We start from the raw sequence: 15,292 nt of genomic DNA, 5'->3' as shown, positions 1-15,292 counted from the left end.
GTTGTTTCTACTTTTTAGCTATTATGAGCAATGCTGCTATGAACATTCATGGATAAATTTTTGTGTGGGCACACGTTTTCAGTTGTCTTGGGTAATGCCTAAGAGTAGAATCACTGAGTCATATCGTACCTATGTTTGACCTTTCAATGAACCACCAAGCTGTTTTCCAAAGATAGTCATTCTCTCTCGACCTTCACTCTCTCACTACCCCATGAACTCCCAGCCCTGGATCAGTACAAGAACTGCCTCTTCAGCCACCCCTAAGCTACTGAGCATGGAGGGAGAGTTGTATGGCCCTGGGTGTGGTGCCTCAACCTCAGCTAGATCCTTTTATGTCTCCAGGCTCAGGTCTCGTCCGGCCTGCCCTCAAACATCCCCCATCTCCTTCCACCCAGCCTCCTACTTCACGGAGAAAAGAGGCCTTGGGGAGTATGAGAGGGAGGGAGAGAACGGCTCCCAACACATGCTCCCTTCCACCTTGAACCACATTCAGACCCCCACCCTGGAACTTCCTTCTTGCTCCTCAGAAAAGAGGTGTGCCCCAGGCACTTGAGCACTGGATGATGGGGGTAATAATAATAATGATAGCAGACACGTATGGGTGAGCACCTACATGCTAGGCACTCTTCAAGTGTTTTACAGGGATTCACTCCAGCCTCACAAGGGAAGCCTCGTCATTGGCCACGTGAAAGAGGGTGTGGAAGTACCAACAACCTTTGTTACTTGGCCGGCTCACCCCGCTAGGCAGTGCTGAGCCCTCAGCCTCCTCCCTTCCCTCTGGGGATCTTTGACTTCTCCTTCTCCCCTGGCTCTTCTGCTTGTCTTTAAGACTGTCCTATAACAGACTCTGTCCCTTCATAGCCAAGCTCACTGAAAAGGAAAGCTAGACTCAAGTCTCCACTGCTTCTCATGCGCTCGTCAAGCCCCCAAAGCCTGTCTTCTGTGAAGAAGAACTTCAAAGGCCATTCAGGATGTATTTCTTGCCAGATCTAAGTCATTTTTTCAATTCATCTCTAACTTGGCTGTGGCATACGACATCAGTGATCACTTTCTTCTTGAATCCGCAATCACGCAGGTTCATGAACATCCAGAGGTGAGCTGTTGGATTCCACAGTGTGAACCCACTGAAATGATATCCCAAATGATCTATCTGTGTGCATTTTCTCGGGGGAGCGAGTCTACAACTTTTCAGATTCTCAAAGGATCTGGCTTGGGGCTTGAGAAATGGGGAGCAACTGCTCAGTGGGTACAGGGTTTCCTTATGGGGCGATGAAAATGCTTTGGAACTAGACAGAGACGGTGGTTCCGGAACACTGTAAATGTACTAAGTGCCACTGAATTGTTCATTTAAAATGGTTAATTTTATGTTATGTGAATTTCACCTCAATCAAAAAAAATCTCTCTCAGGTCAGTTTACTGCTCTGAATCCCCCATTACCTTATCGCCTCTGGCTCCAATGACTGCCTCGGCCTTCTAGGCCAACCCTGTGCACGCTGTGAAAGCCCTTCTAGGTGCCTCATTACCTTCAGGCAAAGCCCAAATCCCCGACAGGGCACTCGAGGTTCCCCAAGACCTGACCCCGCTGGCCACATCCCTGCCTTGTCTTCCTGTCACCATTGACTGGGGCCAAAGCAAATTCCTTCCAGCTCCTTAGACGTACCATGTTCGCCCTCCTCCCCCGCAGCCTTGATTTTGCTCACGTTTCCTTCCCTGGAATTCCCTCCCCGCCTGCCTTCCCTGTGGAGATTCAGCCCACGCGTCTCCTCCTGAGAGGAGCCTCGCAGGTGCGCAGATGTGCGTTGGAGGCTCGGGCGCTGCCTCCACATCACCCTTTACCGACCGCACTGAACTGTGGCTGCGCTTTGACTCATTCTTCCCCACTAGGTGATGAGCATTTTACGGGCAGAATGGGCCTTTCGTTTTAGGTCCCCAGGGCCTGGCACAGCAGGCGCTCAGACACTCGCTGGCAATTCCTGGGCAAACATTAGCCTCTGAAGGGCTGTGTGGGATCAGGTTTCATCCGTGCTGGACCAAGGGTGGAACCAGGCCCAGAGAGAGGCAGCTTCTGGTTCTGAGTAAGGAAGCACTTCTGCAGGGGCGTGCCCAGTGTGGATGACCGCAGGTGGCTGCTGAGGAAAGAACGTCCAGGAAGGCAGGGCAGGGAAGTGACTTTCCAGCTCTTTGGACCAGATCTGAGGCCCAGCCCCATTCTGATAAAATGGTTCCAAGTGACTCTGTGCAATGGGGAGATTTTTCATGCCTCGACTGGGAACTAACACGTGATGCAGCTAAGATTCGGTCCCCAACAGATCCATCTGTCTAAATAAGGTGTTAAGCTAGTCTGACATCTCTCATCGGTGGAGCCTGCTGTGTCCACATCTGGTATAACGTTCTTGCTTAACAACACTGCCTGCGAGTGGCCATTTGGACTTGGCTGGGCTGCTCAGGTTGGCCAGAGGCTCGGCTTCCAGGGAAGCCTTGATCCTCCAGGGTCCCACCAAACACATTCTGGTGAAGTGCGGAGAGCATGGGCTTTAGATTTGCAGACTTGGGTTCGAATCCTGGCTCTGCACCACCTACACGTTATCTCAACAGTGAAATATCCTACCCATCGTGAAGGACAGAGAGAATATAATACCTGATTATGTGATAAGTATATATATATATATATAAGAAGAACAACGTATTACATATTAATACTTATACTAATGTAATATCATATATAACAAGTAGCTACTATAATTTTTAAATATAATGAATCAAATTGTATCTAAGTTCTAACTCGCGATCCTACTTGTGCCCACCTTCTCTCGATTCTCCTTGGAGAGATCTGGAGGGTCCCTGGATCGGGGAGAGCTTCCCAGCTCCCTGGCCCCCACCCCAGAGTGCAGGAGCCCTTCCTTACTGCTTAGCTCTCTGTCAGCAGGGAAGGGACCGGTGGAGCATTCCTGGGCCCAGACTTTAATCTTGACCTTTGCTGGGGCTCCCATGTGCAATGCCGTTGGAGACCTGCATCCCCACCTAGGATCACTAGGTTTTGGCCTGGCACTCACTCTAACTGGCTCCCAGGCACTGCTCTGGGGGCCGTTCTGAATGAGCAGAACCTCTCTTGCTTTCCAAAACACTTTCATGCACACGTCTAGGAATTGCAGCCTTAAAGTGGTATCTACATTCAGCTTCCACTGCTTCTCGGCACCAGACTCTTCGGCATCGATTCCGGTTCACTCTTCGTTCGGCAGCTGTGCTGTGACTCTGCTCAGCCTCCCTATGCCTTGTCCTGTGGCAATTATTTTCTCTGCTGGGGGCCTGTGCCTTGCACGATGAGCTGGAGGATGAGGGAGGTATGTGGAGACATAACTCTCATACCACCACTGCTGGCCTCATGGTCACAGGCTTTACACTGGACCTTTATTAAACAGCACATCTCAGCTCTCTGCAGAGGCCTGCAGTTCTGACTGAGCCCTCCCTGCTGTGCAGAAGAGTCCCTCCTATAGGTCAAGTCTCCGCCCGCCCCCTCACCCCAGCATCACCCCTGTCGGACCATCCGCAGGACCTGGTACCGAGTGGCATCTCTAGAGGAATCCTGCAGAGGGACCTGGGCCAAAGCTCTGGCATCCCCCTTCCCCCTCCAGCCACCAGCCCTGGCTGCACTGCTACTGTTGGTGATTGTTAGGGAAGAGCCGGGCGGACAGTGGGCGATTCAGTGCACAGGCCTTCAGAGCAACAAGCCCTGTGCTGTGCCTGAACTATTTAGCGTGGGCTGAAAAGGGTAACCTTGGCTCGCAGGGCGTGCATGTTAACCCTTGGTGACCGGGAGCAGTTCTGGGCTCCCTGCAGCCTGTTCATCCCTCGCCATATCCTGGCCAGGTGGGAGAACTGAGGCTCCCGTTGCCATGGCTGTGGCCTCGCTCATCCAAACCATTCAGGCTCTCGACCTGCCACTCCCAGAAGAGGTGAGCAGGAGAGAAGCCTTGGAGGTGGGGAGGAGGAGCCTGCATCTGGCAGAGGAGTGGGGGGCTCCGAAAGTTCACGGTCAGGCACATTACACATGACCAGGAAAGGAAAGCCCGCCTGAGCTATAGCAGCATATCTTTCCTGCCTGTCCCCCTGCCTGGCCTCCACCTGAGCCATCCACCATGGCACAGCACCTCCCTGAGGCAGGCTATGCCAGGACAAACAGTCTACCTGGGCAGGTAGGCCCAAGATAGGTGGTAAGCTTGGGAGGCAGGCTGGAGGAAGTGACCACACCCAAACCCAAACCCAGGGCTGCCCTGAGACGCTCAGTCCCATAGGCTCTTTGAAAGTCACTCCGTGTCAGCCCTTCTCTCTGTCCCAGTCCCTTTAACTGGTGGTGGGGGGGTGGGGAAGAACCTGGCAGCCAGATCCTAGTCACGTGACCCTGAATCACTTGCTTGACTTCTCTGAGGCTCCATTTCCTCATCTCTAAAAGGACGTGATGATGGCACCTTTCTCACGGGCTGCTGGGAGGGCTTGCCACGTGGCAAGCGCTTAGTAGAGGTTAGTGGGGCTGTTACTCCGAGTCAGCGGTTCTGCTGCCTGAACCTTTGCCCAGGAGTTACCATAGGACACTCCCAGATCTCTCTGTCCCAGGCTCCAATTTGTGCCGTGTTCATGGACCATTCTGAGTTCAGCTCTTAGCTATGCCACCTGGTGAATGATTTCATTTAGTTTCTTGAGAATCCCAGGTCATATGTTTTCCAGTATTAGACTCAACGATAAGTCTCCTTTAGTGCTATGTCTCCTAACGAATAATTTCACTTAGTTTCTGCTAATGTGTTGCTGTTGTAATCCATTTGGGTTTGGGGGAGTCTGACAATGCTCTTCTTTGGAAGACTATTTCTACAGATAGGTCTCATTTAAAAATGTTTGTGATGTGGTTTGGGGTTCTCTGTTTTAAAAACTCAGGGCCACTGAGGTCTCCCACCTCCGGGAGCCACGGGAGCAAATCAGAAAGGAACCCACATTACCTGTCGTGAAGGTTGCGAAGAGTCGGACGTTGCCCTGGGCGAGGGTTCGGTAGTGGGACCAACCGAGGTACAGCATCAGAGGCATCCAAATGACAGGGACGCTGTACCTGCAGGAGGGCCAGCAGAGGAGAGAGAGACATGCCTGGAGGCTCAGCAGGGCCTAGCTTCCCGAGACATACCTCTCGACTAGAGGGGAGATGAGATGATACCAAACCGTGTATAAAAAGCATACGGAAACGTGGGGTCAAAGGGATACTGCTGGGGGTAGGGAGGAAGAAGCAAGAGAAAGGCTGTGAATCCATCTCTTCTCATCTCTGAGATGAATTACTGGCAGAAAAAAAAACTGTGTTTCTGCGGCTACGGACTCTAGCAGCTAGATGGATGCTGATCTCTTGTGGCAAAGGAGCTAATTGCAGGCAAAATTGTTTTTATGGACAGGACATTACAGGCTGAAAACCTTTCATAGGAATATGGAATAGAACAAGAAGAACATTTACAGTGGTTTCTGGCTACCTGTCGCTTTGTCACTCAGTCAACAGACAAACCAGGCATATAAGAATGAATTATGTCTACGGCACGTTCCACCGTCCCCGAGAGCTTACAGTATAGCTCTGGGCTGGCGTGGTGGGGCGGGGGCAAACCCAACTGCCCCTTCCGTTATTGTATCTGATGGGCTCCATTAGGAGAGAGGGACAGCTTAGTGCAGCACTCACCAGGCAGTCTTGGAGAGGGACTCGACGAAGTCTGAGTAGAAGAGGCGGATGGGCCTGGTCACCGGCTGATGGACCCACTCATCGTACTTCTCTCCCAAGTAGCCTACTTGCCACAGTAGAGGCTTCTGCCAGTCTACCAGGTCCTGCAAGAGACAAAGTTCATGGACACTCGAGAGTCACGCCTGCACACATTCATTCTCCCATCTCCTAGTTACAGCATCTCGGTCCCCATCCTCCGCCTCAGGTGGTCTGTATGGGGCTACCCACCTTCCCACCTGAGTGATCCAGGACTGACCAAACCACTGTTCTCAGCTCCTGGCCATAGAATTGGGATCCAGGACAGGCCCATGACCTAAGCTGGTGCAATAAGCCATCAGACAACCTCTCTTCCTGCTGGAGTTGCTAAGTTGGCAGGGTGTGACCTTGGAGTTGCCAGCAGAGCCTGCTTGAAGACTCGTTCAACACAGAGGATGGCCAAGGCAGGATCTAGGGACACCGAATCCAGGTAATGACACCTGAGCACCCAGATTCAGCTATGCCTGAAGCTTGCCTAGAACTCCTTAGGTGTAGGAGCCAATACATTCTGTATCAGGAATGAAATAGGCCTTTTCCCCTCCACCATGAGCTTTCTTTTGGTGTTGGCCTGGGCAATGCCTTCTTTCATCCATTCAATCATGCATTCAAAAATTCATTGGTTATTTCAGGTCTACATTTCCAGGTGCCAGGAAGAATAAACAGAAACATGAGAGGCCATCTTTGCTTTGCATGGCTTAGTGTTTAATGAGAGTTTCAGCTCTGGAATCAGGCCTGGGTACAGATCGTGGCTCCGTCACTTACTGTGCGACCTTGTGCAAATTACTTGATGTCTCTGAGCCTCAGTTTCCCCAGCTATGAAACGGAAGTCATAATAATGGTGACTGCATAAAGTGCTCAGCAAGATGCGACATGCCAGGCGAGGTGGTTTAGTGGTGTTTCAGGAGAGAAGGGAGGTAGTGTCAGGAAAGGAAAGGAGAGAAGGAGATGTTCAGGGAAGAAGGGCAGCGAAGCCTGGGAGAGTCAACGGTGATTCTCGAACCTGCCTTCCCCCATCCCTGGTTGGAAATTCATCCTTGTACAAGCCTCCCTGCCAAAGCTGGCTCAGTCCCAGCAGGTGTCCCAGCCCTGCCAGAGGTGAAACTAGCTCCACCATCACGGGCTTGGAACAGGCAGCAGGGGTGTAGGGGTCTCAGGCAAACAGGGAAGGGCGCTGGGCATTCTCTCTGTGCCTATGACCAAGAGGAAAGACCCCCAAAATGGTTGTGGTTCCTGTTATGTGAACTCGGCAGTTCCCAGGGTTCCCAGGTGCTGGCTACCTTCCTGCTTCCCGGCCTGGAAAATGACTCAGGTCGGCACGGAGCTACCTCATCCAGCACCAGTTAAACCAGGCAGTCATCCAAACCCCACCTAGTTGCTCCCTTCCCGGCTCCATTCATCCATGCCTCCTTGACTTTCTCCTTTGGGTATAGCAGGAAACAGATTCAATGGACACACCCACCGACACACTCACCACCACCACCACCACCACCACCACCACCAGGAAAAAGAACTGGAGGAACCAGCTAGTGGCTTGTGTTTACACCTTATCTTGTGCAGCCTTCAGCACCCCACCTCAGAAGCAGCCAGGCCAGGGTCATAGTGAGAGCTTGAGGCTTTGTCCCAGTTGCAACAGCATTGAGAACTAACACTCACAGAGCATTTACTATGTGCCAAGCATGGTTATAAACACTTTACATGAGTTAAACCATTTGATCCTCGCCATACCCCTAACTAGACAAGGACTATTATTATTATTGTCTTACAGATGGGACATCGAAGCAGAGTAACTTGCCCAAGTTTGCCCAGTTATGTCTTTTTGATTAATTGGCTTCTTTATCCTTGGGAAACAGCCAGCTTGGTCCCTGGTAATATTCCTTGTCATGAAGCCCACTTTGTCTGATTTGCCAGGGCCACGCCAGACTTTCTTACGCTTGGCATTTGTACGGTCTATTTTTTCCCATCCTTTTACTTTCAACCTGTATATACATTAACATTTAAAGTACATCTCTTGCAGACAGCATATAGTTAGGTTTTGCTTTTTTTTAAAATCTAGTCGGGCAATGTGTCTTTTAAATTGGAATGTTTTGTCCATTCACGTTTAATGATATGGTTGATCCACCACCTCGCCATTTGTTTTCTGTTTGTCTCCTCCGATCTTCCTTTCTTGTCTTGTTCGCATTAATCAAGTATTTCAAAATATTCTATATAATCTCCTCTATTGGTTCTTTAGCTATGCCCTTTTGTATTTTCCCCTGGTTGTTACTGCTGATAACTCATCACCATCTCTCAGATGAAACCCCTGCTTTTTATACATTCCACTTTTGCATGTTACACATGACACCCTGTGCCTGGTTTTCATTTGTACACTTAATTTGAATTATCTACTTTATATGATGAACGTTTCCAGTTACGGCACAGGGGTACGGCCAAGTGGGCCTCTCTCTGAACCTTGAAGTAGTTTAGGCAAATTTCTACCTACTGATCTTTGTTGCCCTTATTTCGTAAAGCGAATAGAAAACAGCGTAGGACTCATCAGCTTGATTCAGTTGAGACCCAGGAACAAATGTCTAGGTAAGTAGCAAGCATAAATTTAGGCCTGAATCTTATGCTCTATCGTGAAGGGGACCGAACAAAAGACAGAGCAGGTGTAGACTGTGAGAGCTAGACTGCTGAGGAGGTTTGTTTATAGGTGTGGTGGAACCAGACCCAGTGTCCCCCACCCCTCGAACACAGTGGTCTCGTTTGATGACCTGCTGCCCGTCTGATCTTCGCACATGACTTTGGTTCCTCCCTGGGTAGACTAGCAGGCACTAGACACCATAAAAATGGTGGACTTGCTGTCTAAGGCTGCCTGTGACCAGCTCAGTGGCCTTGGACGGCCTTGAGTCTGGGCTAGCCTCTAGTGCATTTCTGCGAGGTAGCCCTCCTTGGTGCCTAGGGAGGGCCACTTCACCCTTGGGACTGAAGCGCCACCCTGGGGGAATCCCAAGAAAGCTCACTGTCTTGCTGCAAACATCTCCCTCAGTCCTCGAAGCCCAAAACCTACACTTCCGCACTGGAGCCTCTGCCGACGCTTCTAGGGGGAAGTAAAGCTAGCCTTCCATGTTAATATAGAAATCCAGGCCTGCTGACCTCTTCCTCATTTTACAGATGAGGACACTGAGGCCCAGAGGGATTGAGTGATTCTCGTAATGGGGTTGGTTGGTCTTGGAGAGGGAGCCTCCATTCCCCCAGCTGTGGCATCCTCTACACGATCTCTCAGGAGCTGAGACATTCACTGTGTGTTCAACCTTGATTTAGATGGTATATGTACTTACAGGGTGTCTTTTCTCAATTCTCTCCCAGGCCTGATTACTGAAGGAGAAATTCTCAGCTGGGTACTCATATGTTCAACACCTCCCACTTGCTCGTCATTTCCAATATGGCAGCTAGCTTGAGAAGGGAGGATGGCAAGAGATGACAGATGACAAGAGATGACAGCTTCGGATTCAGGGAGGGACCCATGATAAATTTCACTTCCTACTGTACCTGGCGGAGGACACTTTGGCTAACCCTCCCACGCAAATGGCTCTCCTCCTCCTGAGCTGGTGCCTGGTCCTATCCCCCAGCCACCACTACTTCCTAAGGCTTGGGGGACACAGGGAAGGTATCATCAAAGGTCTGCCAGCCTCTGTAGGAGGGAAAGGAGGGAAGAACATGCCACTGATCATACTTCTAGTTCCCAGGCATCTGGGGTCTTCCATAGCAATCCTCACAACAGCAAAACTTCTTTTTAGAGCTGTGGAACCTCAGATGCTCAGAGAGAGCAAGTGATTCGTTCAGGGTTGCCCAGCTAAAGCCAGGCTGCATGGATGAGGGTGAGAAATGCCTGGGGTAAAGGGGCTGAGGCCTAGAGACAGGAAGGATGCCTAGAAACTGCTCCGGAGTAGGCTAATTAGGGTGGGAGATTCTTTGGTGAATGAAAAGACCCCAAGCAACAGGCTGGGTCCCAGGAAGCTCACGTAAGTCTGGGGTAAGTTTGGCCAAAGCACCTCGTGCCAGCTGTGTGTGTGTCCCATCCCCCCCGCCCCACGCTCCACAGCTCTGCCCCAACAGGAGGGGGAGGGCCTCTCAGGGCTATGCCAGGAATGCAGTTGCAGCAGGGCTGGGCAGGGGGAAAGGGCAGCCGGCTCCCAGAGGGTGGGTGGAAGGGCAAGTGTGCCGCCAGCTGGGGAGGGGGCCTCCTCTCTCTCCCACCCACTGGCCGGGTCCACCTCCTCCCGGGCTGCACGGGGGCCAGGCGGCACAGAACTCCTTCCAGATGCAGGACCAGCAAGCGGGGAGGGCATCTGCTTCTCCCCAGAAGAAGCGAATGTAGGGAGAGGGGGCAGCTGCTCTGTGCCAGCAGCTCCTCCCACGACCACAGCCATGAGCGAAGGCAATTGTTTAAAGAAATGTCCACTCATATAGCTCCAGGGCAGAGTTCTGAGCCAGGAAGGCAGAGATGGGCTTCCAACCAGTGGGGTCCAGTAAGGAGGGGAGTGAGGACAAGAAGCTTGATAAGAATCCTCAGACACTGTTTCTGCATCCTTGTCATGGGCTTAGACTGTGTCTGTTTTCCTTTACAAGCCATGATTTTGAGAACTGCGGCCTGCAGCGACCTCACTTTACAGACAGGGAGACAGGTCAGATGCTCAGCTGTACACGCTTGGGGTGAGACCTGCACACGAGTCTGTCCTGCTCCAGAACCCAAGGTCCCTAACCCAGGGCCAGGAGGCCTCCTATCAGCTGGTCCCGGACCTCCACGGCTATGAACTCCCAGCACAGAGGCTGTGAGGGGCCCAGCAGGGTGTCTAGTGTGGGGGCCTGTGGGGGCTCTTGGTCACCTTGCAGGGGCAGCTGCAGGCCACCTTGTGCAGTCCAACTGGGGGCCCCTACACCATAGTCCACCCGCCCCTTCCTGCACCCAGGGGAGGTGGCCTCAGGCCCCCCACCCCGTGAGGTTCAGAGAGATAAGAGTGGACAGGGAGCAGTGGGCGAAGGGGCTGAGGCCTAGAGGCAGAGGAAGGATGGCCATGCACCATGTAAGAAGCCAGTGTGACCTAAGTCCTTGGGACGAAAGCACAGCCCCAGTCTGCTCATCCTAACACGAGAGGCTGGCCTTGCACAGGCAGCTCACTTCTGGATACCCCCTTTGTACACTTCGCCGGATGGCGCTGACAACCCCACAGGATCCTCCATCCCACTGAGGGAGAAGCAGACCAGAGCTGTCTGCGGTCACCCAGTGGCATCCCCAGCGCCCAGCCTGCTCATCCACTGACTTCGCACGGATACAGAGGGCGGTTTCTCCCTGGGGAATTGGGGGTGGGTATTTTTGAGTACTCCTGAGCTTTTTGGAAGAGTGGCTAGGAGCTCTGGGCAAGGGGGCGATCAGGAAGAAAACCCTAGACCCTGGCCTGGCAAAGATGGTCTTCGGGAGGTCCCTGTTGACCCCTTTGGGCAGCCAGACCCTCCAGACACTTACTCTGGGGAGGATCAAGGGGACCCAAGGGAACGGGGGCGGGGGCAGGATGCTGGGAGGTGAGCCAGGGCCGCACCCACAGGGACGAGGTTGGCCCTCCCCAGAGGCGGGCCGGCCAAGAAGGCCCTGGTTCTGATCCAGGAGCTCTTTTTGTGAGTTCTCAGTGACTTAACTGAAGGTTCCAAAAAGTTAAACCCACATGGCCAACATCAACATCTGTCAGGCCCTGAGGATGCTCGGAGCAGCCCCAATGCTAATGTGTGTGTGTGGTGTGTGTGTATGTGTGTGTACATGTGCGTGGTGTGTGTGTGTACATGTGTGTGTGTGTAGTGTGCACATGTGCCAAGGTGGCTTTGAGAGCCCACCCTTGCATTTGTTTTGTGACACACCTGGCTGGATAATTCTACCTGTCTCTTAGGGGACAGAGTGGTTCGCATCCTCTGGGGCTTCTGCTGGTGTCTGGCTTGGCCTGAGACACAAGAAGGGGAAGGGGAGGTGGCAGAACTTTGGGGATGCCTCCCTCTCCCCTGCTCAGCCTCTTCCCTCCCTTATGCCACCCCTTCTCCCAGTCACAGTCTCTGGGACACATGGAGGGGTGCTGGGCAGGGAAGCGGGGGCCGTCAGTAAGCACTGGCCGTGCTAAGCTCACCAGCAGACTGGCTCTGGGCAAGAGGCTTATGCTCTTCCTCATTAGTTAAAGCAGGATCTGATCATTGCATCTCTTCTACTTTCTAGAGGACTAAATCAGATGATATATTTAAAGCGTTTGGCCTACAGTGTCTGGCGCATGGTAGAGCTCAAGTGTTAATTTGGCCCTAACTCCCATGCCCGGGGCGATTTGGGCAGGAATTTCTGCAAACCCTTCTAATCACACCAGTTTCATCTGGTTCCAGCCAGCTGGTCCCCAAAGTGGTCAGGGTGGAGGAGGCTGCCAGGGCAGCGCTCTGACATGGACACAGTGAAGCAGTGGAAAGAGACAGTGGGACAAATAGGACAGGTGTGCCCAGAAGCCAGGAGCGGGGGCGGCTTCCACCGCAAGCACTGGGGCAAGCCCCTGGCTGGCTGGGTCCCAGGACGCAGGGGGACATGTAGGGCGCAGTGTGGGGTGCAGGGCTGCCACCTGGTTTCTCGTCCCACGAGGAGGCCTCAGGAGGACGCGCCCCACAGCAGGACATCTCTCCAGCCCTGGTCAGCTCTCTCAATCAGCTCTCTCCTTAGAAGATTATCCTTCCAACCTTCAACCCCTAAGCCAAGCCCACCAAGGTCGGCCCCAAACCCCTCTTCACGGCTCCTTTCGGCTCCATCCACTGGCCCTGAGCCCGGAGCTGGACCCGCCGCAGCTCACTCCCGGGTCATGCCCTCGTCCCCACACTGTCCTCGCCTGCCACTGCAGCTCCTTCTCCAGGATCCTAACTCCACAGCATCTAGGGGCCTTGTCTCATTCAAGCTGGCTGTCTTCCCTTGCAGAAAAAGCCCAAGTCCCCAAAGCTTCCAGAGAAGTCAGCCATTTGTACCAAGACCCCCCAGCCTCGGCCCTTGGCCTCAAGCAATTGTAGCCAAGCCCAGGTATCGAGGTCAGGACGCCAGGTTCTGGCGAGCCCTCTGCGGGGTGCGCTGTGTGGCCCGGTCTGGCCTTGGCCCTCACTGGCCTTTGATTTCCCTCTTGGTTATGTGCCTCTTGAAGGGGAAGGGCACAGAACAGCCTTGGCCTCTCTGGGAGAGCACTAACTCGTGTCTTTGCGACAGGCGGACAGGGTCCATCGGAGGCGGTGGCAATTCTCAAAGGACAGATGTCGTCCCCGAGTTCCTGGGGTCAGGGCCTCAGGAGTCCTGGCCAAAGGTCCCAGCAAACAGTAAGCTTCCTGGAGTCTCCGGTCACTCCTCTGGTCACTTGTGTTCTTTGGGAGTGCTTCTTGCTCACCAGGCTGCAAGCCTGGGGGCAGGGCCTGTCCTGTTTGTCTCTTGTCCCAGTATCCAGCACAGGCAGGCGACATTTATGAATATACACACTTGTGTCTCTTCCAGGAGGAAATGGCAAAGAGGCGTGGGGACAGTCTTACGACCCAGGTTGGACGGAAATGGCTCTCACATCTGTTCCCTCCAGAGCCCCGGCCCCACCTCCACTGAGCGGCTCCACTTCCGCCTCGGAGCGCTCAGCACTCCCCCAACCAACAAGTGGGGCCTGCCCAACCCTGGCAAGACGCTGGCCTCTGAACGCCAAGAGACGTGTGTCACCGGGCTCTGCAGACAGAGCTTGCAGATAGCTCCAGCTTTGTCCCCACCTGTCCCAAGCTGGTGACCCTTGCCGGTGACTGTGCCGATGCCTGGGTAGCTGTGCCTTGCGCGTAACTTAAACTGGGCAGGCCCGGGCCCGCCGACCCCGCACTGTGCTCTTCTTGGCTTCAGAGGTCCTTGTGGGGACGCTCCCTCTGGGGTGTTTGAGGCCTGGCTCTGCGCAGACCTCCTCGTGCATAGCTTTCCTGCACCCACCGCAGCCTTGGTTGTGCTTGTCCTGCCCAGGTCATGCGTGTGCGCTGTGGGCACCTGCTTCCCGTCTTCGTCTTCCGTGGACAAACGTCGTGCATGACCACAGCCTTTGACTCCACGCACCCTCTCCTTGGCCCCAGGAGCCCTGATCATCACCCCACCCCATCCCGTGCCAGTTACCTTGTCCCAATCCACCACTTTGAGCTTGGGTTCCATCGCCAGATCTGTCTTCTGAGTGTTCGCAAAGGCTGCAGCCCCATTCTCCACAGAACCCTGGAGAGAGACAGCGATGAGGGGATTATTTACAGCGGGTGAGGGCAGAGAGCCGCAAGCCACCCCATGACGAGGCAGCCAGGAGTGGTGAGAGCCTCATGGTGGGGGAGGATGGGCGAAGGTCAAGGACCCTGAGTGCATTTGAAAACAGGTAGATACTGTTGTGGGAGACGTTATTTTCTACATTTTTCTTCTCCCTTAAAAAATAATTTCTGCAAAGACGAGAGGCAGAAAGATCTGGGAGAGAAAAGAAGCTGGCAATGAGACTGTAGGAGAATTAGCTATTAGTGGGAATGCTCTGGGCAAGGAGGTCCCTGCCAGTCCCTCCAGGGCCCTGGCAGGTGTTAGGCAGAGGGAGTCACGGGGAGTCGCCTGGCGAGCTCACTGTGCCACACCCGATGACGATCACATCCTCTCCGTCCCTGGTGATTCCACAGAGTCCATGGGTCACAGGCTGGGCCATCTAGGTCCACGTGCGCACAAGAAAGGCAGGCAGCAGGGAGCACGGGAGACGGCCCCCCTGGGAACTCCCGTGCAGCCGCACATAGGGTGGAACTGGCAGAGCCCACACGGGCTCAAGGTTAAATCACGCCAGCAAAGAGGCAAAGTCAGAAGGACATGGAATGTGCTGGGAGGATCACGTGGCCCCAGCTGGCCCTGACAGCACATGAGGCTGGAGAGGGTGGGCTGGCACGTAGGTGACATTCGTGCTTCCTTGCAGGAAGGCTGGTAGAGCACTTGCCACTGGCGGCGAAGGGCGGGGGAGCGGGCGTTGGGGCTGCCCTCTGAGTCCCCGTGACTAAAGGACACTGGTGCTTGTGGCCATAGAGGAGGCCTTGGAAGCTGGGTATCAACAAGAACCCAAGAAGACTGTTTGGGCGGCCGGTTGGGGTTGCGACCGCCACGATTCTTACATTTTTTGCTTCCAAATGAGAAGCCGATGGTGACAGTGATGCTGACATTTTCTGGGAAAACCCATGTGTTACCCAAATAAAAGCTGGCTTTCATGGGCCTGTCTTAGTCTAAGTATCTCAGTATTTTTAGTCTTTGTCACCTTGCTAATACCTGCATTCTTTAGAAAAGCATCTCTGATGATTTCTTAAGGACAAAGAAGAGGAAACTTTATCGCATATCATACAGTGAAACTCCCTAAGTAGCCAATATAAATCTTATATAATAATCTTGCCCCTTCTAATTCTGTTCCACCCTCAAAATATCCCGGAGTGTCTCCAGTCATCCAGCTATTGTCTCTCCCT

At 53.3% G+C, this 15,292-nt stretch overlaps 1 protein-coding gene across 1 annotated transcript in view; it reads right to left on the bottom strand.

The window, feature by feature from the left end:
• The window catches only part of FA2H (fatty acid 2-hydroxylase), a 42,816-nt gene that overhangs the window by 5,014 nt on the left and 22,510 nt on the right, over positions 1-15,292 (bottom strand). The window contains exons 2-4 of the mRNA XM_006908822.2: positions 13,944-14,036; positions 5,702-5,844; positions 4,989-5,095 (exon numbers count right to left, since the gene is read on the bottom strand). Coding sequence (XP_006908884.1) covers positions 4,989-5,095; positions 5,702-5,844; positions 13,944-14,036 — 343 coding nt within the window. The remainder of the gene's footprint in view (positions 1-4,988; positions 5,096-5,701; positions 5,845-13,943; positions 14,037-15,292) is intronic.

The sequence above is a fragment of the Pteropus alecto genome, unplaced genomic scaffold, assembly GCF_000325575.1.
Source record: "Pteropus alecto unplaced genomic scaffold, ASM32557v1 scaffold123, whole genome shotgun sequence".
Classification (NCBI taxonomy): domain Eukaryota; kingdom Metazoa; phylum Chordata; class Mammalia; order Chiroptera; family Pteropodidae; genus Pteropus; species Pteropus alecto.
Note: the sequence above shows the minus strand (reverse complement) of the source record. Positions and strands in the feature narration are given on the sequence as shown.